This window comes from Ictidomys tridecemlineatus, chromosome X (genome assembly GCF_052094955.1).
Source record: "Ictidomys tridecemlineatus isolate mIctTri1 chromosome X, mIctTri1.hap1, whole genome shotgun sequence".
Lineage (NCBI taxonomy): Eukaryota > Metazoa > Chordata > Mammalia > Rodentia > Sciuridae > Ictidomys > Ictidomys tridecemlineatus.
In genome coordinates this window covers 77,645,399-77,668,924 of record NC_135493.1, presented here as the reverse complement: position 1 = coordinate 77,668,924, position 23,526 = coordinate 77,645,399, and the positions used below count along the sequence as shown (strand labels likewise).

The window sequence follows — 23,526 nt, the reverse complement described above, 5'->3', positions numbered from 1 at the left end:
TCCAAGACACTGCCTTTTGCTCTTTTCAGTGCTTTTGAACAGAGGCCCACAATAGAGGACCAGGAAATTAGAATTAATCAAGTAGTCAGCCAGTCACCACTGTTAATTTTTTTTAATATCAATGTAAAATGGGATTATGGTTTTACAAGCAGATTTTAGAACACAAAGACTGATTTTTAAAATGGTTTTTCCTTCACTAAAATTTAAATATTAACACAAAAAAATCTTAGGAATTTTTTAAAGAGCATATGTTTTTCTTTTCCATTTCATAACATCTACAGTTGACAAACATGCAAAATAACTAATTATCCAATCAAAGGCCTCTAATAGAAATATGCAAATTAAAAATGATCTACTTTGATTTACTTATTGGCTATAAAATCCAGCAACAATCTTCCCTTTTCCTCACTCCTTAGAATAGCTGCCACTAATTCCTTTCTAGAGGATTGGTGGCATTAATCATACCTTAGCTCTCCCTTGTTGGCATCCAGACATTCCTGGTTCAGCCTGTGAAAATTAATGTTACAGTTCCAGGTACTAAAAATGCCCAACCATCTTCTTCACCATATAACATCTTGGCAAGGCACCTATCAACCATGCACAGTTTGGGCAGTGACCCATGAGCAACATAATGGCTTTACTGAAGAATTAACTGTACATCCTGTGTCTACCATTTAAATGAGGATATTAATGGAAATATAATATTTCAGGAGGCATTCTTTTTCTCTCCTGTCCAAGTTACCAGCATGTATAGTACTAGGAAGAGTAGAAGGTTACAACAGCCACATAACATGAAACCTCCCTAGAGCTAAAAGCACACTAAGTGAAATCCAAACTCTAGTGGGCCAAAGAACTGACTCTCATTGAGGTTTCATTTGTGGCTGTGAGCAACCTTCATACTAAGAGGTTCATAAATTAGGGAACAATTTCTATGCAATGAAGGTTCAACAATTTTCACTAGCATGCTATTAAAATTTCCATCTTTTCTAAGGGCTGTGCATGTGCTTCATTATTAAATTTGGTATCAGCTGTTAAGAAATAACCAAATAAAATTAATAAAACTCAAATATTTCCTTTTCACTATACCCACTTCCAAAGTTACAAAGGATTTTTAATGTTTATTTTTCCACCAGTCCTTAAGCAAAGTAAAACAAACAGAAAATCAAAACATAACTGTAATATTACACAAGATATTTCATTTTCCTTCAGTAACTTAGTCTGTTCCAAAGTATTTCTGTCCAAAATGTGTAGGTGCAACAGGATGAACTTCAGTAGTTAAAATTGTGATCTCTGGAAATTCTTGAATGATTGATTTGGCACCTTCAAAAAATTAAAAAAAAAATTGTTAGGGCAGGAATTTTGGGTAGGGCTAGTTGGAATTCAGGAATTTTATAGTTATTGTCACTAAATCTAATATTGACAGAAGATAGAGAGCAATGGCCTTTTGATTCCTAGTCAGATGTGGCTTATCTCTTCATTTATGTAATATCTGATATTTAAAATATGATAGTAGTCACACTATGACCTTGCCCTCTCACTAATACATCTTTAGGATCAAATGGTTTATATCCAAGATTTGAAAAAGAGTTATTCAGTTATAGTAACTGTTCCCCTGAAGAGTTTTTTGTTTATTTTTTATTTTTTGGTACACAGGATTGAACCCAGGGGTGCTTAACCACTGAGCAACATCCCCAGCCCTCTTTAAATATTTTATCTACAGACAAGATCTTGCTGAGTTGCTGAGGCTGGCTTTGAACTCACAATCCTCCTACCTCAGCCTCCCAAACTGCTGGGATTACAGGTGTGTGCCATAGTGATCAGTTGTTTTATTTTAAAGGTGGCTGGCATAGAGTGATTACAGTCCTTTCTAAAAAGAGGATCACACATAAAATGAAGGTTTCCCAACTGAGAAAACAAGTACTTGTGAAACAAGTACAAAGACTTCTTTGTGTGTCAGAGCAAGACAGTTTTCTTTTTTTTTTCTTTCTTTTTTTTTTTTTTTAGAAGTAATGACTTAAGCTTTGGAGAAAGGGGATAGGCAGGGAATTAAAATTGGTTGGAACCTAGTCAATCTAAATTGGTATGGCAAACCTGTCACAGAATGGGACTTTTTCAGCTATAATGCAACAGAATAGTACGCCTATTCTAATAAATACTATTGGAACAAAAGAGAATACCTTTCTATTTGCAAAGGTGCATTTTACTGAATTATCTCAATGTTGTCAATGCCACCAGTGTTACATATAATAATGATCAAGCAAATCACCCTCCATCACCATCAATGTTTAAATTACAGGTAATTTTTGGTTACAAAACAACAAAGTAATCAAAAAGGCCACAATTTTTATACAATAGCCTACAGAAAAGTAGCTTTCCTAACCAGTTACCCTGTAGCTTCTCTATGGTTGGTTGAGACATAGAACATTTAGAAATAAGGAAACACCTGGACTAGAGGAGCCTTCTATTTCTCTTTCTTTTCAATTATGAAGCAAATATAAATTCATTGTAGAACACTTCAAAAGTTCCTCAAATAACTTGAAAATAAAATGAAAATCACTCAGAATTTCTCCATCATAAAATAACCACTACTGATAGTGTGCATTTACTTTTAAACCAAAATTGAAATATTATTATGTATCTGCCTAGCCTCTGATGCTGAGAAAAGATTTATTAGGTGTTATGTTAAATTAAAGTCTGAATTTGGTAGTTAAAATATTCATAATTTGTATTGGTCATCTCTAAATTTGGTGATAACATTCCATGGTATTCTAATGCTATTACTGATTATACTTTTTTTTTACATTTACTGCCTATATTTTTATGTCATTAAATATTTTACAAAAACATGATTTGATATTTCTATATTATATTCTCTGAGTATGTATTATTTGTTTATCCATTTCCTTGTTAGTCATTTATATATTTTGAAAATTTTTCCTAGTAAGTAAACTTATAATGCATATCCTAGAAACTAAATTCCTATGTGTATTTATGACTATTTTCTTAGAACACATTACCATTTGTCCTAGATTGTATGGTGAAAAAGCTAAAGTCTTAAACTAGGCACATCTCTCACAGGAAATGAAGAACAGAGTTTTCTCATCCACCCCTTGAATAGAAGTCTAACTTTAAAAACTTCTGCTCTTTTCTACACACTGCAAAACTTACTTCAATAAGGGCAGAGGACGAGATAGAATCTCAAATTTCTTGTGTCTTAAAGCTGTTCTCAGTCTCCAATGGGGAGCCAGAGGAAACAAGGACCTTTCAGCCATCTGCAGGCTCTACCCAATCAGGGCCACAAGGAAAATAACTGAAATTCTTTTGCATGTCGTTAGTTCATACTTCTCCATATGAATTTGAACATCAGAATAATGTAAAATAAGTTGGGCATGGTGGTGGGTGCCTGGAGCCCCACACCTCAGGAAGAACACTTGTGCCTAGTCAACATAGTGAGGCTCCATCTCAAAAAATGGTTGTAAAATATTATCACTAAGCTCGGAGATGACAGACAAAAATTACAACTACCAAAATTAGATTTAAATTTAATATGGAGGAAACTAAACTTTCTCTCAGAATGAGAGGCAAGAAAGATGCACACATATCCATCTCATGATTACATGAGAACTCCAGTTACTACCTCTTGCTGAACTTACCATGAGGAGTAGAGAAGAGACTGAGTAGGATAATAACACTGGGTTGAACTCCATGTTCTATGAGAACTTTTACAGCTTCAATCACAGTATTTCCCGTACCTGAAATCAAAAGGCAACAAAATATATTAGCAACATTAACTTTTTTAAAAAATGTTTTTGAAGTAAGAGCAACATAGCAATCTAATATATGAGATCATTAGGCAAAGATTCATTTAAAGGTGCTTATTCTTTATCAGTGTTATTTTCAATAATGGACATGACACATAAAGTTCTTAAATACCTAAAATCCCTAAATTCATTTAGTACTTGAGTTACCAAATCTAACATATGCCCACTCACCTGCATGGAAGACCATGTAAAGAGAACAGAATAACAGAAAAAATATTACCTCCTAGAGAAAACAAAAAAATCACTGCTGTATTCATTAGGCTAGAGAGGAAACATGTTTCAATATACTATCTGTTCTATATATTTTGCCTCATTAGGTCATTAGCTTCAATGCGTTTATTTCAAGACAGAAGCTCCTTACAACTAATAAAGTTTGACTAATGTACATTTCCTTATTGCACGATGAAAATTCCCTAGTGAACTTCCCAGAGCAACTACAAATCGAACTGAGAAAAATATACATTTAGAATCTATTTGAGCTTTTTGTATTAGGGTACCTAGGAGAGAAACACTAAGGTGAAATTTAAATCCTCACAAAAGCTTACAAATTAAATTCAAGCCACTCACTGAGAATTGGATACATCAGAAGGACTTTTCTCCGATAGATGTCTGGAGGGAACTTGGCATAATATACTTTGGCTCTTTGTGTCTCCTCATCGCTCTGAATCAGGATCTTTCCAATTCGTATGGATCGACAGCAGTCTCGTAAACCTTGTTCCATTGCCTCACCTTGAAGAAAGAAATAAATAAAAACAAGGAAAAGGAAAAAATATTTGGGGAGAGGGTCAAAGTCCAAGAATAGGCTAAAGCAGAGTATATGAGCTATTTTTGAGTGTGAATTCCTTTAAGGAAGTGTTTGACAAAATAGTCATTCTCTTATAATCTTTGAGATTTTAGGCCATATCAGAATTCTACCAGTACTATTTTTTTCTTAAAATTAACTGTTTTCATTTAAATTTAAGAGGAAACTTTATATCACTAGTGGAAACATAAAACCAGTTTCTTGCCGGGCACAGTGGCACACACCTATGATCCCAGCAGGTCGGGAGGCTGAAACAGGAAGATCCTGAGTTCAAAGCCAGCCTCAGTAAAAAGAACTCATGAGACCTTGTCTCCAAATAAAATGCAAAATAAGGCTAAGGATGTAGCTCAGTGGGCGAGTGCCCAAGTTTAATCCCTGGTACAAAAAAACAAACAAACAAACAAAAAACCAGTTTCTTCCTAAGATATACATGAAAATCAACAGGTGGCTATTAAGGCTAAAAGCAATTTTGTTGGAGATGAGGATACAGTGGATGCTTAGCATTTGGAAACCCTGGGTTCAATCCTCAGCACATGCATCCACACCAAAAAAAAAAAAAAAAAAAAAAAAAAACCCAACAATTCTGTCCATATCACCTTAAATTATCTGGTGCTCTTTAGGGGTTCAAGCATCATACTTATGCCTTTAGGGAAGGAGTTGGATTGAAACAAAAGAAACTGTATCCATTGTCTTCACCCATTAAAAAAGATGAATATATTGTCCTGAGAATGATAACATTGCTTAAGAGATACCTTCTTTACAAAGGGAGCTTCACATGCCTGTTTTACTGAAGGTATTCAATTGTTCACAAACTCAACTTTACAGCCAGAGGAGAAAAGTCAATCTTTTTTTTCTTTGGGTACTGGGTTTTGAACTCAGAGGCACTCAAACACTGAGTCACATCCTCAGCCCTATTTTGTATTTTATTTAGAGACAGGGTCTCATGATCTTGCTGCCTCATCCTCCAAGCCGCTGGGATTACAGGAGGGTGCAGTGGAGCACCCAGCAGCAAAGTCAATTTTTATGTTAAAAAAATCCATATGTGCGCTGGGATTGTGGCTCAGCGGTAGAGAGCTCGCCTAGCATGGGCGGGACCCGGGTTTGATCCTCAGCACCACATTAAAAAAAATAAAAATAAAGGCATTGTGTTGTGTCCATCTATACCTAAAAAATAAACATTTAAAAAAATCCATCTGTGCCAGACAGGGTGGCCCATGCCTGTAATCCTAGTGGCTTAGGAGAATGAGATAGGAGGATTGTAAGTGTGAAGCCAGCCCAAGCAACTTAGGAAGGCCCTAAACAACTTAGTGAGACCCTATCTTGAAAAACAAAAATGGCTGGGGAAGTAGCTCAGTGGTAAAGGGCCCCTGGGTTAAATCCCAAGTACCTCCCCCCAAAAAAAAATTCAACTGTTTTCAACACAAGCAAGTGGGACTTCTACCACTTTTGCCAAAAAAAAAGAAAGAAAAAGAAAAAAGAAAAGAAAATTAATTTTGTGCAAAAAATTATGCTTGCTGAATGGAAAAAAAATTCCACATAACAGATATAGGTTCTAGTTATAGGCATGCAATTTTGCTGTGCAAAGGTTGGTTTAGAGAGACTCAGACACAATACAACCAGCAAATGGGAATCCTAGAGCTAATGATGGTTGCTTTTGTCTACGCAGTCACATAGCCATCAATATAAAATTAAAAAAAAATACTAAATAAGTCCCGCTCTTAGCAGAGTAGTACTGTTCCCTGCAACAGAAAACTGAACAAATATTTTCTCTGGCCAGGTATTCAAGTTGTTCAAGCCTAAATTTATGTCACATTCCTTCAGTATTTAAACTGCCCTGTTCTCCTCAAGACAGCAGCATCACATCGTCCTGTCCTCCCATCCTCCCCTGAATCTTTTTGAAAGCTGGTTTGTCCATGGGAGCAGGCCACTTGAGAAGATGTTCTGCAGTTAAAGTTAGCCAAACTTAGCAGGACATAGGTCACGACTTCAAGACAGCAGGAAAATAGACAACACAGGTGGTAAGATTTAAGGGAAGGCAGGCCACAATTATGACAGACAAACTCACATGTCTCCTGGAAAACAGCAGCCATTTCTATGCATGCAAGAGATAAAATCACATACATGCAAACCTACCACTTCTCATTATGCTGACCCCACAATTTCCCTTCTCAAATTTCACTCCTTCATACTTGTACCCTGTTGGGATATAAAACCAAAGAATTTATCTTTCATCAATGGAAAAACCTACTTATTCTATAAAAGTACCTATGGTTTAAAGCAGATGGGTACAAAGTAATCCTTATCCAGACCCATTGTATAATGCCTTAAGTTCCCTGTGAAAGTAATGAGATGAGTCATGATTTTTCATAGTTATTTCTTAATTCCTCATATAAAACCTGTGGTGATAATTGGGAGAGGCAGACTTCATCAAATGGGAATAGAACTTATTATAGCATGATATTCACATACACGTTCCTCAAATTGAATTCAAAGAAGAATCACTACACTCTGAGAATACTATGTACCCCATCAATTCAAACTGGGATCCCACTGAGAGCCATGGCAGAAGGCTCCTTATTCCATCTCTTTTTATGAGCCTCCATTCTGCCTTAAAAGCAGAAGAGGCTGGAGTAGTTATCAAGCTACTCAACCCTTGGTCTGCTCCTGAATTTATGTCAATTATGATGCAATAAGCTCAACCCCCAATTTTCCATAAAGTCAACCCTTCAAATAGAACAGTTTTCTATTATCTATTATAGAACCAAAGTGTAATTTCAAATCCTGAAAAAAGGATCTTTGGCTATTTCCTATTAGAACAAGGTAATTTCTCCAATTCTCATCATTTTTCTTTTTTTCTTTTTTGCTTCTCATCTTTTTTTAAACCTGGAGTTTCAATGCCAAACCAGCTTCCCCATTTGTTAACACCAGCAGCTTCTCAACAGAGGTGAAGATAAGCTGCCAGCAATTCCTAAATCTGGTCCCAATGACCCATCATCAGAGGCAATCATGTATGCTGAAGAATATTTATTAACCTTTTATTTGAATTGACAAGCAAGCCACTAACAAAAAGTCACCTAAAAAAATTTCTTTACTAAATGTCTTGGAGTTCTTTAAAGATGTTTAAAAGAACAATTCCACGTAGATGTCTCATTTTGCATACTGATTTTACTCAAACTGCTTGCCTTCCATTTTCCCCCAATCTAGCTCAAAATTTTTATGAGGAAAATTTGAGAGTAATGGTCTGGTTACCTGTTGGCGTGGTCACCATGCATTCTTTATATGGCAGCTGATTCAATCCCTCTTCCACAACAAGTCTGATCTAGAGAGTCAAAGGAAGAATAAGTTGAAAGAACCTGCTGAGAATCTCCTGCTGACAGTAGGCAGAGTCAGTAGCACACTAGGCAAGGATTTAGTTTTTATGTAGATAGGAAGGGTGCCCCCATGATGTATTAGAGACAGAATAGATCTAAATGCCAGGCTGCTTGCTGCTAGGTATTTAACCTCCAGTGGGCACATGACTGCCACCAAAGGGCTCCAATACACCTTCTGGTTCTTAATCAATCAGTCCAGGCCCTGAGAGATGCAAAACTCCAGTAAGTGACAAGAGTCATGACAGTCACCCTGGTTACTTTAGAAATAGTGCCCACTGGAACCTTCTCTGCCTTGTTCAGTACTTTTCAAACTGTTAAGCTGGATCATTTTTAAACAAAGGTTCACCATAATGGAAATAATGCCTTAAAGTTCTTGTGAGTTTGAAATAAATGAGTGGACAGGCTGATTCCATCTGCTGAGTCTGAAGGAGGATCCAATAGAATGTCTTGGGGGTTTCTCAGATATTGAAAAGGTTTACAAGAGTCATAATGTGTGATACAGAGGAAAACTAAACCAGGCATGCTATTCCCATGATCAACCAAAGCCTATTATAACAAAGGCAGAGTTGAGCCTACAAAGCACATTTTCTCCAATCAATATTACATTACTGATTAAGAATCAGGAACAGCAGGGTGAAGCATCAGGCTCCATGCTCTGTTATCACAACATAACACCCTGCTGCCATTAAAATGATCAATTCTAAACGACCCAGCACTTTGTCAGCCTGCAGAATCAGAGAGAGGGTCCAAAAACTTCATGAACACTGTGCACATGTTCACACTCACCTCTAGCCACCACTTTTTGTGGAGATTTATGATTCTTATGAGCACATTACAGAGGATTCTTTGAAGAAGACCTTAGACCACCTCCTCCTAGTAACACTAGTCTAAAGAGTCCCGTCTCCTGCCCCATCCCCTGCCACCCTGGGATAGAAATTAGTGTGTACGAATCTTATCTAAAATCAGAAGAAGGGTGACTAAAATATAGAGAGTCTGGGAGTATATCTCAGCAGTAGATTGTATGCTTAGCATATGCAAGGCCCTGTCAATACCCAGCACCCCAACATAAATAAATAAAATATTAAAAACTCCAGGATCTGAGGGCCAGGGAAGTCAACCCTTACAAATGCAGGACAGACTTAATGTCCACTATAAGGAGATGAGATATTAGAAATCCTCAACTATAGAATCCTAAACAGCTACAGTTCCCACCACAATCACAACAGACCCTCCCCCACCACATATGGGATCCTTCAAAGCCAAGTGCAAAGAACAGAGGTCCAAATCACCATCCCCCCAGGTGAATTATGTCATAGGTTCTTATTATCTCATTTGGTTAGAATGTAATACCTGTTATTTCAGGAAAGCACTTTATAATAGCCATGAACTTAATTCCTACTTCCTATACAAAAGTGCATGTGTGCCTGGTATGGTGATGCATGCCTTTAGTTCCACCTACTTAGAAGGCTGAGATAGGAGGACTGCTTGAGCCCAGGAGTTTGAAGCCAGCCTGGGCTACAGAGCAAGGTCCTCTCGCAAAAAGAAAAAAAAAGGAAGAAAAGAAAAAAGAGCCCAAGGAAAACAGAAAAAAGAGGAATAATTTCTATCAGTGAACATGAAGATCACTCTTCTCTCCAAGTGGCCATTAAAACATAATTTTCTTCCTTTTTGAATCTATTCTTTTGGTTAGATAAAACCAAAAGCAAAAACAAAAACAAAAAACATGATCTATTGCCCCAGAAATGTCACCCACATTTATCTTGGTTCTATCCAAGGGTTATTACTGCCCTTGAAAGCACAAATAATTTTATGTAGAATTAGTTTCTAAACCAAGAATATTTAAAACCAAAAGCAAAATAGGAACTATCTACATTCTTTTGGAATAAACTCTCTAGGGAAAATCTAAATGAAAAGTTTCATGTTTTTTTCCCCCTCGCATTTCCATTAATAATCTACTTTCTTCTATTTGATTATAACTGCAAGGTTACTAAGCCACATTTCTTTCTTTCCCAAACTACAAACTGACAACAGTATTAAGATTGTGAACTCCACAAGATCAGGAGCTATGCATATATTCCTGGTTGCTATATTTCCTCCTTCCCAACACAACCTAGCACAGTGTCTGATTCACATGAGTCCAGCATATATTCATGAATGATGACGATTAATAACTAGAGAGGAAAAGGGTCAACTTCATTCCAAACACTGAGTACACTGATATATATACATACAAATAGAAAACAGTGGTTACTTTCAAAACTAAACAATTTGAGCTGAGATTCTTCCTGATGACTCGAGCTAAACAGAATTGGGCTTGGCCAAACCTTAATAAGAAGACCCCGAGGAAAGTGAAGAGAGTTCAACTTAGTATATCACATGTGAGGATAGTAAAGAACAGAGACAAAATAAACACAGCCCTGCTCCCATGTAAACTACAAAAGAATGTATTAGTTTTTGTGTGTTAGATGGACATCACTCACTAGTTCTCTTTACATCTTTGGTTTTCCTCAAATATACTTTACTTCATTGATCTAAGATGAGGCAATTAAGAGTTGCTGAGCACCAAATTACCAAATTCCATTTGAGAGGCAGTAGTACCTGAGTACCTGAACAGGGAATGAGTTCATGGGCAATGCTTTGAGGTGAAAGGGACTGAGGCAGAACTTTAATGCATTCGTGGGAAGAACACTTCAGAAGCCTAGCAAGATGATGGTTACCTCTTTCAATCTATCTCACCCCCAGAATGCTCAGAACAAAAAGCCCCCTAGCCTACCATGAGTATATCACTAGGTTCAACAATGAAATGAAAATGGAAAGCCTCCACCTACCAAACGATCCGCAGAAAACATGAAGTCCCCTCTACTGGCTGTCCTAAAAAAAATAGTACAAGTTTTAGTCTAAATTAGAGCTTTAAGGTAAAATATTTGCTTAATACATATAGTTATACTGGTATTAAGAGACCTATTACATACTAAAAGCTTAAATGCTTATGCATACAAACTATTACTAAAGCAAGATATTTTTTTACTAGTATACTGACACCAAAATGGGATGACTTGAAAAATATTATTGAAAATGCTTATTTGATATCAATATAAAAGATATGAATTGAAAAGATCATGCAGTCCCCCACTGAACTACCCAAGTGCATATTATTCAATCAGGAGATGAACAAAGTTCCCTCTAGAACATGGCAACAAGACCAAAGCTTAAACAAGGAAATTTTGCAGTAAGAAAACCAAGTTCTCCCAACGCTCCCCCTTAAGTCACCTTGATCTATGCCCTATATTATTGAGATAAATGACCTATCCACTTTATCTCTAATCCATTTTGGAATTATAATGGTACAGACAAATAAATCTATTTTTGCCACCTCTTTCAAGAATGTGTAACCCAATTTCCAAGGCCTTTTTCTCAGATAATTTTTAACAAGTTTTTCATACACAAGATCTTTTTGCCATTTTTATATACACTCCCTTTATATCCTGAGACACTCAAGTACTAATAATCCAGGATTATCTACCCACAAGCTGTTTACTATCCAAAAAGGAAATGATTGATGTTCTTTCCATGTGTAAAAATCTATTAATATTCCTCCACATTCTTCCATGTAAGTTCTGAATGCACTGATTTATACCTTAAGTGTCTAAAAATCCCTACCGACCTATCTAAAGAATACCTAAAATTTTCCCCAACACAACATCAAAATGGTATACTGCAAGCACATATTATCTCAGTATATCATTAATCACCATTTTTTTCAAGCTGCATTCACTTTTTCTGATGTAGGAAAGCAATGAAATATCACTGATACAAATGGTATTAGGTTTAGAATAGCCACAATTATATCACATTACAAATATTAACTCTCTAAAATATGGACTGTAATTGAGCAATAGCAAGAATATAGATCTGTATTCTTTATGTACAAATATTCCCTAAATTCAGAAAACTCTACACACACACACACACACACACACACACACACACACACACACACACACCCCTATACAGAGAACCCATTTAAAACAGACACCATTTTGTGTGCTGTGGCTTTCAAATGAGACTACACTATTCACCAGCACCTTTCATTTCTATAATTAATCTTCACAACATGCTTGTCAAGGAAGGAAAAAGCAGTAAACTGTATAAAAATACTGAAGCCTACTGTTCTGTGAGACCTATACAAACTTGTCTAGGCAGCCTGAATTGAATTTTTCAAAAGGGAAGAAAAATCTGGATTTGCCTTAATGAAATATGCTGTGCTATATCTTTAGAACACACTGAAATTGTATTATGTTTCTTAAGTTACACATCTATATATTACACAGAAAAGTTATACTAGCTTAAGTGATCAGATCTGCCCAAATTTGTTATTTTATTTTGGAATCAGACACTTTAACATCTTTCAGATCATCAAAAAAAAAAATAAGCCTCACCTGATAACTTTTGTATGATGGTATACATCATGAAACCTAATATGAACTGTTACACCTCCTGACAATTATTTGGCCTACAAGTAAACCATTCATTGCTCCAAGTTACCCCACTACAAACAGTAATTACTAATCTTCCTCCTGTCCTTTCAAAGGCAGACTTCAGACTCATACTGTTTACTTTAAATTAATTTTGAGATTCAAGCTTGAATAAAATAAGGTAATTATTTTTTAAAAAAATCATAGTAGCATTTGATATCACATTTAATCCTTAACATTGTTGAGACTAGAGTATCATAAAGCAGATATTGACTTGTTGGATCAATCAACCTGCACATATTTTCTGAGACCCTGCTTTAGGTTCAACACTGGGTAAAATTATTTGTTAGTGAAGATGTTTTAATGTAAACCAGACCCTCATTCTTATTCATTCCATACACTTTGTTTTAAATCATAATTATTTTGTCTTAAAACCATTTAAAACAAATCCCTCCTACTGGAAACAAAGCTTTGGAAAACAACAATCATCTTCTATCTGATAAGAGTGCCCCTCAAAGATCTAATGCAAAATCATCACAAAGCAAAAGCACACAGAAACACATCCCTGGAAAAAATCTAAAATATCTATCTAAATAATCAAATATTGCCTATTTAAATAATCATATTCAAGCATTCATATTTCAATGCATGGAAATCTAATTAATCTTAAACTGAGCATCTTTTAAACTATGCAAACCCCAGACAGGTTTAACAATGGAGACCTAATCATACCTGAAAATACACTTTTCTTGACACCTCCCCCAACACAAATATGTCACAAACCTTAAGCAACAAGATGAAAGCCCAAAGCAGAAATTTTAAAAAGTGAACTTTGCATAGAAACAATCAAAGAACAAGTTTCATACTGGAAACCAAATCCTCATTTTAATGTGGACTGGATAAACCTGCATCTTCCCTGCTTATTATGTAAGACTTGTCTATAAAGCACTTTAAAATGTCCAGAGAGAATACAGCAATCATGTGTATTTTAAAACATATATATCTCATAGCAAATATAAACCAAGATGAAACCTCTTAACAGTTCAAACAACCTTTCCTTTAAAAGGCTGGATATTTATGTATCATCCATAAGATACAGAAATATGGACGGAATTTTTATAACATTAAAAAAATTAAGACTTCAAGTAAAGAGCCTCTTCCTTTTTCTTAATAAGCTCACTACTACCACTACCACTACCACTACCACATCATTACCACCGGATGGGCTCTCTAGACTGTTGGAGGACATCTTTTCCTGGGATGATTATCACTTTGATTCTTGTAACAGAAACTTCCATTTAATCACTCTACTCTGGGTTTTCTATCTATTCAGAATAAACCTGACAAATCTCCCACCATTTTTTTTCACAAAAATCAATAACAACATATGTGTGTATGTACACACATGTGTATATATATATACATTGTGTATAAATATATTTACATCACAAATTCCCAACAACTTAATTATAAAGCTTTTTGAAAGTCCATGAATTATAGGAGGTACCTAACATCACACTTTACATTACCCCATTCTTTCTCAGAGCCTCCATTTATTAAAAAAGTTTCCTTGGAGTCAAGTATTAAGCACTTCTGGTGCATTATCTTATTTAATCCTCACACACCCTTAAGGGATAGATTCTATTATTACTACCACTTTAGCAAGGGGAGCAGTGAGGCTTATAGAGGTGAAGTATCTCAAGGCTCTTCCTTGCCGGAAGTTCTCGGATTCCAAGTCCCTGAGTAAATCCCTTATTTATATTTTGCTTTAATAAAAGAAAGTTTACTAAAAGGTAGCCAATTCTTAAGATATTTCTCTCCCTGAGAATCAAATTGGCATGCATATACAATGCAAACAATGAAATAAAGAGCCTTTCAAGCAATAAAACATAATCAAAATGTTCCTTCTGAAGAGGGAGAAGTTTTTATAATATGGCTTGTAAAGTTTATGTAATAAGCACATCGCATATAAGAATTTATTCTTTCCAAAAGTGATTCAAGCAAAATCTTCTAACTCATTACAATTTAATTTTATCAAATCCTTGCAGCATTGCATTAGGTGTTATTTCAAGTTTAAATGTATCACTCTTTCTCCAGAAAGATCATACACAAGGATTGTCTGCAGCATTTGGGGCAGGGGAAGCTGGAATTGGGCACTTAGCAAATAAAAATACAGGATGCCCAATTAAATCTGTTTCATAAAGCCCATGCAATATTTAAGTTCCACTTATATGAGTTATTCATTATTTATTTGAATTCAATTTAACTAGGCTTGCTGTATTTTATCTGGCAACTTAATTTGAGGGGGAAGAATTAAATGGAATTTAAAAGTAAAAATATTAAAATAAGAATAAGAGTTTTCACTCTAACATGTTTTTATTTGTTAAGTAACAGGTTAAAGGGAAATGAAACATTAAATCTTTTTTGGCAGGTTTAAATCAAAATTATGTAAGTTAATGTTTAATGAACGCTATGAAGACATAGCTTTACCCCCCTGCTATTATATAATCACTAAAATAAAGAATAGCCCAAACATGTGCCATGGTATGCAAATGATTTATAAATGTTTTTACTCCTCCTTCCTTCACTTTCACACACACACACAAAAAAAAAAAAAAAAAAAAACAAGAAGTACTCAGAACAAACCTAACTCAATGTGAAAAGTTAAATAAAAAGTCATTTTAGGGGCTGGAGTTTTGGCTCAGTGGTGGAACATGTGCCTAGCATATGTGAGGTACCGGGTTTCATCCTCAGCACCACTTACAAATAAATAAATAAAACAAAGGTATCGTGTCCATCTACAACTAAAAAAAATATTTTAAATCATGACAACATTCTTAGTCTTGCCCCCCCCACGCACAAACAACAACACAATAATAGTAGTCCTACTGGATTAACTTTCATCCAAGCAATCTGTGGAAGCCATACCAAACCTCTCCTAGGACAAATCTATAGAGCTTTTACTACCTTCCAGGTGCACGCCATCAAGGCCAAGATCTTTAGAACTTTCTTAATAAGCTCATAAAACAGAGTGCCACTAATGATTTATTTGCACCTCAAAGCAGTATTCAATGTAAACATTCAAGATCAGATAGAAAAGCAAGAGAAATCATCATTACCTCTTATTATGATTGCTATGTTAATGCCTCTGTACCAGGCCAGATCCTATTTCTGCCTCCTCAGTGACCAGTCTAGTTGGTGAGACATTACTATAATAGGCCCAATAATAGTTGTCTGTCTGTATGACTTAAAGATGTGATTTCCTCCATATTGCACTAAAAGCCAGTTAGAAAATTTGCCTGGGAAACACATGAAAACCAAAGACATGTCTATGTTTTAAACAATTTGCAGGTCAGGTTTTTTCTTTGGTGAACATTTTGGTTTTGTACAAATTTAAGGGAAAAGTTCTGATATTCCTCCAGTCTTGGGATGATGCCAGGCTAGGCTCTCTAGGCTGATTTGGTTTAGTGTGTGGAATCCTTGGACCACTTTGTACCCAAATCTGAAGCCAGGCAAATCACACAGGGGACACTGGCTATTCTCCCAGAACATGGGGTCAGATTCCACCTGAGACTATTCAAACAACCTCTAAGGATGAAGACCATCTACTCATATTTTTGAAAAACACTCCACAGGCAATACTGATACAATGTTTTGGTTAAGAATATTATATCACTTTGATGACTCAAATCACATTAGGCTGCACTCACATTAGAGTAGCATAGGAGAAGCCAGGTGTGGTGGCACACGCCTGTGATCCCAGAAGCTCTGGAGGCTAAGGCAGGAGTTCAAAGCTAGTCTCAGCAACTTAGCAAGGCACTTAGCAACTCAGCAAGACCCTGTCTGAATAAAACATATTTTTAAAAAGGCTGGTGATGTGGCTCAGTGGTTAAGAACCCCTGGGTTCAATCCTCAGTAACAACAACACCAAAAAAAAAGGAGTTGCAAAAATGTTCATCTATCCCGAGGTTAACTGTCTCCTCTCCAGGTGACTAAAAACATTTATAAGGCTGAATGGACTCCTTCTTTAGTGCTATTTCATGGACTAAAATACTCTCAAGGTTGCTCAACTCTCATCCAAGCAACCTGTAGAGGACATATGAAAGTCCCTCCTAGGACAAGTATATACATAGGATATATTCAACAGCTCACAAAACAGCTTTATTATAATTTTCCAGGAAACAAAACAAAACAAAAAACTGGGCAAGGAAGGCGAAATTTTAAATATACTGCACTGCTTTAAATATGATGCCATGAACTATCTTCAAGGGAAAAAGCACAGTACACTCAGACTGTACTGATTTAGTATATAAAGGAGGCAAGAAGGGAAGGAGATGTGGTTTAAACCATGTCAACAACAATGAGAAGAAAAACTCCAACAACAATAAAAACACAAGGAAATGAAGGAGTCATTTCTTTTACCTAGTTCACCAGTGACCCACGTATGTATGGCTGAGTAAATTATCTGCTCATTTGGTGTTTGGACTGCTGCACTCTCACAGAGAAAATAATTTCTGTGAAATTTAATAATATGGCCAACATATTATGTTTCAAATATCACATTTCAAAACAAAAAGTCATTTTAAATCATTACAATGTTCTCAATTTTGTTGTGTGTATATATATATATATACACACACACACACATATATACATACATACACACACACACACACACAATAACAACATACAGTCATGCTGGATCAATTTGTTTCACATGCCAAAGTCAACTCATAAAGCAATCCCTTCACTAGATGGATACTGAAGATCAGGAACAATAAAAAAACACAACATGAACTCCAACGATTTCTATTATCAGAGGGCTCCATAGTGCACACATATGCTGTTCACATGCCTGAACAGGGCATGATAATCAACGGCAACTTCCATAACCAGACCTACATAAATATAGCTTTTCTTATCATAAGCACCCCCTCAGCCTGATACAGAAGCTGAAACAGGTCTTGTTTATGTGAGGGATGACAATTTTTTGAAGAAAAGGGACAGAGGAGAAATCCTCTGTTAACAGATTCAGTTAACAAAAACAAATCTAAAAACACTGTCCCCAGTCTAAATAAGCCTCGGCTTATCAAAAATTATAGTGGGTCTTTCTGCACTGCATCAAAGTATAATAACATTTATCTAGGAATCTCAGTAATTTTCAAAAGAAGAATGTGAGTTCTATCAGCAGTTGAATTCCTTTTACTGCCTTGTTAGTTTTTGTTTTTTGTTTTGGTGCTAGGGATCAAATTCAGGGCAAAGTATAATAACATTTATCTAGGAATCTCAGTAATTTTCAAAAGAAGAATGTGAGTTCTATCAGCAGTTGAATTCCTTTTACTGCCTTGTTAGTTTTTGTTTTTTGTTTTGGTGCTAGGGATCAAATTCAGGGCCTTGCATGTGCTAGGCAAGTGCTCTGCCACTGAGCTATACTCCCAGCCCCCTTTTATTGTTTTAATAAGAAAAGTACACAAATCCAAATTTGAAGGCTTGGAATGCCTTAAATGTACACAGCTCCTCACAAATAATAACAAATGTCCATGGACAGTATCTTGTTTTAGCCTGCCCGGAGCTCCATGAGGTAGTACCCAAAATCTTAATTTACAAATGAAAATATATTGAAGCACAGAGATGCTAAAACATCTTGCAGGATCCTCTGAATCCTGCTGTCTCCTTCCAAACTCAGAAAAAGATTCTACTTACACCCAGATTTACTATCTAACCCAAGCTTTTGTAATAAAGTACAATCAAGTGAGCTGGAGATGTAGCTCAGCAGTAGAGCATTTGCCTAGCAAGTAAGAGGCCCAGAGTTCTATCTTCAGCAGAGGGGGGTGGGGGGGAGGAGGGGGAGAGAGTGAACACAAAGATAAAAAAAAACCTTGAAATATATTCAGGTATGTAAAGATATTGTCATATGTAAATGCTGAATGTCATGCTCTTTCCCAGCTCAATAGTAATGGTTCTTGACCTTTACATTACTATGATTCTCTGAAATGTAATGAAATCTAAGGATCCTCACCTTATTAAAAAAGGAACATAAGCAACTGCTCATAGTAGCAGTTTTCAGAATAGCAGAAGAATGAAGACCACCCAAATGTCCATCAAATGTTAAATGAATAAGCAAACTACAATATATAATACAATGGAATACCCTTCAGATATAAAAAGAAATGATAAACTGATAGAACATGGCTGATCCCTGAAAATATTATGTTAAAAGAAAACAGTCATAGAAGAATCACATATAGTATGATTCCTTTTGTGTTCTATGTGTACAAGATCAAACCCGGGCTTCACACATGCTAGGCAAGAGCTGTAGCACTGAGTTACATTCTTAGCCTTTTTCATTTTTTAATTCTGAGACAGAGTCTGGCTAAGTTACCCAGGCCAGTCACAATCTTGTGATCCTCCTGCCTCAGCCATCAGAGCAGCTGATATTACAAGTATGTGTCACCATGCCCAGAAGAGATTCTTTTATTTGAAATGTCCCGAATAGGAAGTACTGCATGATCTTTTTTCGTAAGTAGAATCTAAAAAATATTGATCTTGTAGAAATTGACAATAGAATGGTGGTTACCAGAGGCTAGGAAAAATAGGATGGGAGAAGGGATAAGAAAAAATTTGATCAATGTAAGTTAGATAGGACCAAGAATCTCTGGTATACTATTATTGCACTGTAGGGTGACCATAAATAACAGTAATATACTGTACATTTCAAAAAGCTAGAATAAAGGGTTTCAAAAGTTTTTGCCATAGAGAAATGACAAATGTTTGGATATATAGATATATTTAATCTGATTGAAACATCATGTAGTGTGTATGTATGTGTATTAAACATTATATGGCACCCCATTAATGTGTAATGTTTATGTTATGTATCAGTTAAGAACAAATTTAAAAAGAAATTTATAGAAGAGGCAAAGCAGATACAGAGTAGATCAGTAATTGTCTAGAGCTTGGGGAGGGATTGAAGGGAAATGGAAAGTGGGTATGAAGTTTCTTTTTGGAGTGATGAAAATGTTCAAAAACTAATTTTAGAATATGATGATACACAGCCATGAACATAGTTAAAACCATTAAACTATGCACTTCAAATGCTCAAATTGTATGGTGAATGAGTTATGTCTCAATAAATATATTGTTTTTAAAGCAACCATTAAAAATGCACATATAAATAAAATATTCCAGCCAGTTTCTTAGGGTTGACTAAATCCCTGAAATTCATCCACAGGTGAAGTGGGACACAAGACCCAATGTTAGTTAACTCCTGTTCTACAGAAACAAAAATTTTCATCCTATTTTCTTTGTGTCACATGTTTTAATTTAGCAAAGCATTTAAGATCACTACTTAATCTATTAGGTCACATAATAAGAAGTTTTTACCATTGATTCATTATAAACAGTTACTAGGATAGTTTAATATTAAGAGCTAGAAAAATCTTTAGTAATTGAGTATCTGTTTCTTGAAAGACATGGTTGGAACTCAAAAACAAAAAATTTTGCCCTCAAGGGGCTTAAAACCTCATAGGCAGGAAAAGATCAATGCACAAGTAACAATATGCAAAACAGAAGGCCAATGGAACATTAAAAAGGCCAAGGGAGATAGGCCAGGATGAATGATTAAAAGGAAAGCTTCCTGGCAGAGACAAAGGTGGATGGAAATGGGTTTGACCTTGAAAAAGAGGTAAGATCTGAACATGTATGGAGGGGATATAGGGAATTCCAGAAGAAAACAGAAGCAGAGATGTTTCATAATAGTTCCTAGAAACTATGTGGGGACTGGGAGTGGGGGGTATTAAAGTCAAGCCAAGGATCCTGGACTTTATTTGGTAGGCATTGAGAAGCCAAAGAAGGCTACTGAGTAGGGCAGTTACCAAATCAAAGCTGTATGTTAAGAATAGATAGCCTTGAGGCTGTAGCTCTGTAGTAGAGTGCTTGCCTAGCATGCGTGAGGCACTGGGTTCCATCCTCAGGACCACATAAAAATTTTTTAAGATATTGGGCCCACCTATAACTAAAAAGTAAATATTTAAAAAATTTTAAAAAGAACAGCCTTATGGTATCCTGACACACAGTAGATTTTAAAAAGACTAAGGCATTCCCCCACCACCGAAAAGATGGTGTTCTGACATGCTGTAGCTACTCATTTAATGTGCTACTAATTGGAGTCTGGTGTGACAGCAAGCATGCATCTGTAGTTCCAGCTATTTAGAAGACTGAGGCCCAGGAGCTGGAGGCCACCCTGGGCAACATAGCAAGACTCAAAAGAAAAAAAAAGGAAAAGGAAAAATGCTGTTAATAAAGAAATCAGCTGTAGTTCATTATGGTGCATTATTACCTTTGAAAAAACCCATATACAACATGGGTTTGTAAAATTTCAAATAGCATTTTAGAATTATATTCTGGCTACATTGGTTTGTGGGATTAGGAGGGGTTAAAGGCTTCTTTAGGTCCCTTTGATCTGTTAACTATGTTGTGAAACTTTATAATAAAACTAACTTGATAAGAGCTGGATGATAAGCTTTCATGTGATCAGATAAATCTGAATTCCAAGACCTAAAACAAAATGACATATTTGCCGTAGCAAAAACTGAAGGGTCAGAAAGCTAATGGAGTACAATAGAATTTCCGAGAAATTGTTTTACTTCTATTCATGAGCCTGAGTTATTTGGTGTTGATGCATAACTATAGGTAGTAACCATTTCTTGATTATAAATTTTATCACGTGTACAGTCACTGGGCAGATAACTTAGGGGCGTTCACTGCCTGGAAAGGTTGAGATTCGTCATCCCTGAGAAAAACAAAGAGGCCGGAAGAGACCAGAGGCTACTTGAAAGGTCACTACATAAAGCAGGTTGAATGCGGGAACTAGGAAAGGGCTGGAGGAATGTGTCACCTCGTGTACAGGCACACATTACACACTCCAAAGAAAAGGCCCTGTCCAACTCTCCTAAAACCAGTTGTGCCAAGTTCAAGAACACTATCCCTTCCCAGTTTTACTTCCAAACCCCGCCCACCCCGCGTGGACCTTCCACCTCCCTTTCCCTTCCGCTCTGGGCTTACTTGTCCCGGATGATGGTTTGCAGTTCCCGGATCTGATCGTTCATAGGCAGTAGTTTAAGCTGCGCCCCAATCTGCCTGGAGAGTTCGCAATCCCCTAGGAGGGAGTCGCCCTGAGGTGTGTCTCCACTGTCACTGTTGCACTCAGAGTTAAGGTTGGCGCTGCCGCAGGCCTGAGAAGCCTGCTCAGCCGGCACGCTAGAATGGGCGTGCCCGGTGAGGAGAGTCAGCTTGGCCACAGAAGCGCTATTTCCCTCGGCATGATCCGGGTTCTGGTCGCTAGGTCGCAATGGCTCCGGGCATGGGGTTGATGCAGAGTTTACTTGCTGGTTGTGACAGGGCATGGAGTCCGGACGCTGTAACTCCGTGGCCATACACCGAGCCCCGGGCTGTCCCCGCTAGTACGGAACTCTAAGAACAAAGGAGAGCGGGGAGAAGGGGCAGAGGCCCGGTGCTCTCCCAGTCGTCCCCCACCTTCTGGAAATCCCTAACCCTGACTGCCCTCTCACCTCTAGGCCACTAACAGTTTCCTTTCACCAGCTTTGCCTCACTCCTGCCCACACCGGACGTACTGCTCACGTAGACACCCTATTGGCCTCTCTCCCTGCCACTCTAAAGCAGGCTGCTTGTTAACTCTTTTGAGTCAACTATGCTGCGTGGATTCCAGCACATAGCCTGCAAAGGCTGCTTTGCCAGGAACGCCTGGTTTCTGGGTCTTCCAGGGGCTTATAGGTCTTCCACATTTGGGGTAATGGGTACAGCCAGGAGAAGTGGGGATTAGATCACCCACTTAAGGCACATGTTTTCAGACTTTTTGTCTAGGCAGAGAAAATATACTTCATTAAAGGCATCTTCAGAATAGTTTGTCTTTGTAACTAAAGGAGGAAGTAAAAAAAACACCTGGCATGCTGATGAAGGGTCTGTTCCCTATTAGACTGTTGAACAAGCTGCAGCTTCATAAGTGTGCTTGACTGCTAAAGCTTTTCTTACCTGGATTGGTTGGGCCCTTCATTGCACACGTTACCATGGGGATTCTGATGCTATTTCAGATCCACTACCAATTTGTTTCTTTTAAATACGTGGAAAGATGCTTTTTTTCTTAAGTGTGTGGACTCACTACTTTTCAAAACTCGGTGTATATGAGAACAAATGTAGAGCTTGTTAAAATGCAGGTTCTCATGACCCATCTTTGAGATTGTGATTCAGAAGATTTGAAATGGGAACCAAGAATTTTTGTTCTTAACAACTCAGTGATTGTGATTTTTAAAAATGGTAGTCTTTGAGAGCACATTATACGCTGCTTTTGTTAAGAAATACAATTTGAAAGTCAGAAATGTGCTAATTCTGCCAAAAAATTATTGGACAACATTTGACAAGCCCTTTCCATTCTCTGGGCATGACTTTCCCCATCTATAAAGTGAGAAGCACTATTTGGCCCCTGAATGTCCTTCCACTTTTGACATTCTGTAATTCTATTTTGCCTTCCAAAAAGTCAATTCTTAAAATTCCTCCTTCCACAGAGGAACATGACCACATGTGCAGAGATTTAGAGAAGTATGAATAACAGTAGAAACATCCTGTTCTTTAACAGGACTTGAGCCTTGATCTGGCTCTGTGTTTTTCATTTTCTGTGTGTTAATTTGTTGTTTGGTATTGTTATTAGTGCTATTTCCTCCTTCAATATCTGTTTTATACTTCACCCTCCAGGTCTGTATACTATTAACTTGTAACTAGAGTGTAGAGTTTAAATTTGATTGGATGATAAGAATTACAACCTAGAATTGTAACCCTGATTTGTAAGATTGTACATCTATTAACCTAGTACATAATACAAAGGAAAGAGTCTCTGGGTTTCAAAGTGGCATCTGCTAACTTGAAGTGGACAGGAACAATTGAATGGCTATTTTGCACATGAATACTCTTAGGGAAAACATTGAAATGCAGTATTTTATCATTAGCAGTAATTTAAATGCAGTCATGAATTTAAAATGGTATTA

At 36.7% G+C, this 23,526-nt stretch overlaps 1 protein-coding gene and 1 long non-coding RNA gene across 3 annotated transcripts in view; one reads left to right on the top strand and one right to left on the bottom strand.

The window, feature by feature from the left end:
* Positions 1 to 399: 399 nt before the first annotated feature.
* Positions 400 to 22,096, bottom strand: Uprt (uracil phosphoribosyltransferase homolog). Of its 2 annotated transcripts, XM_005337489.5 has the most exons (7): positions 21,533 to 22,094; positions 10,823 to 10,865; positions 7,873 to 7,942; positions 6,757 to 6,819; positions 4,389 to 4,550; positions 3,654 to 3,752; positions 400 to 1,320 (listed from the first exon to the last, which is right to left on the bottom strand). In XM_005337489.5, the coding sequence occupies exons 1-7, from the start codon at positions 21,901 to 21,903 to the stop codon at positions 1,214 to 1,216; spliced, it is 915 nt and encodes a 304-aa protein (XP_005337546.1). In that variant the 5' UTR covers positions 21,904 to 22,094; the 3' UTR covers positions 400 to 1,213. The 2 variants fall into 2 exon arrangements, with proteins under 2 accessions (XP_005337546.1, XP_040137751.1); XM_040281817.2 differs by lacking the exon at positions 6,757 to 6,819 and having other exon boundaries at positions 21,533 to 22,096.
* LOC120890738 (uncharacterized) overlaps positions 20,076 to 23,526 on the top strand; it is a 43,839-nt gene continuing 40,388 nt past the window's right edge. The window contains exon 1 of the long non-coding RNA XR_005735140.2: positions 20,076 to 20,153. This is a non-coding gene — a long non-coding RNA (uncharacterized LOC120890738). The remainder of the gene's footprint in view (positions 20,154 to 23,526) is intronic.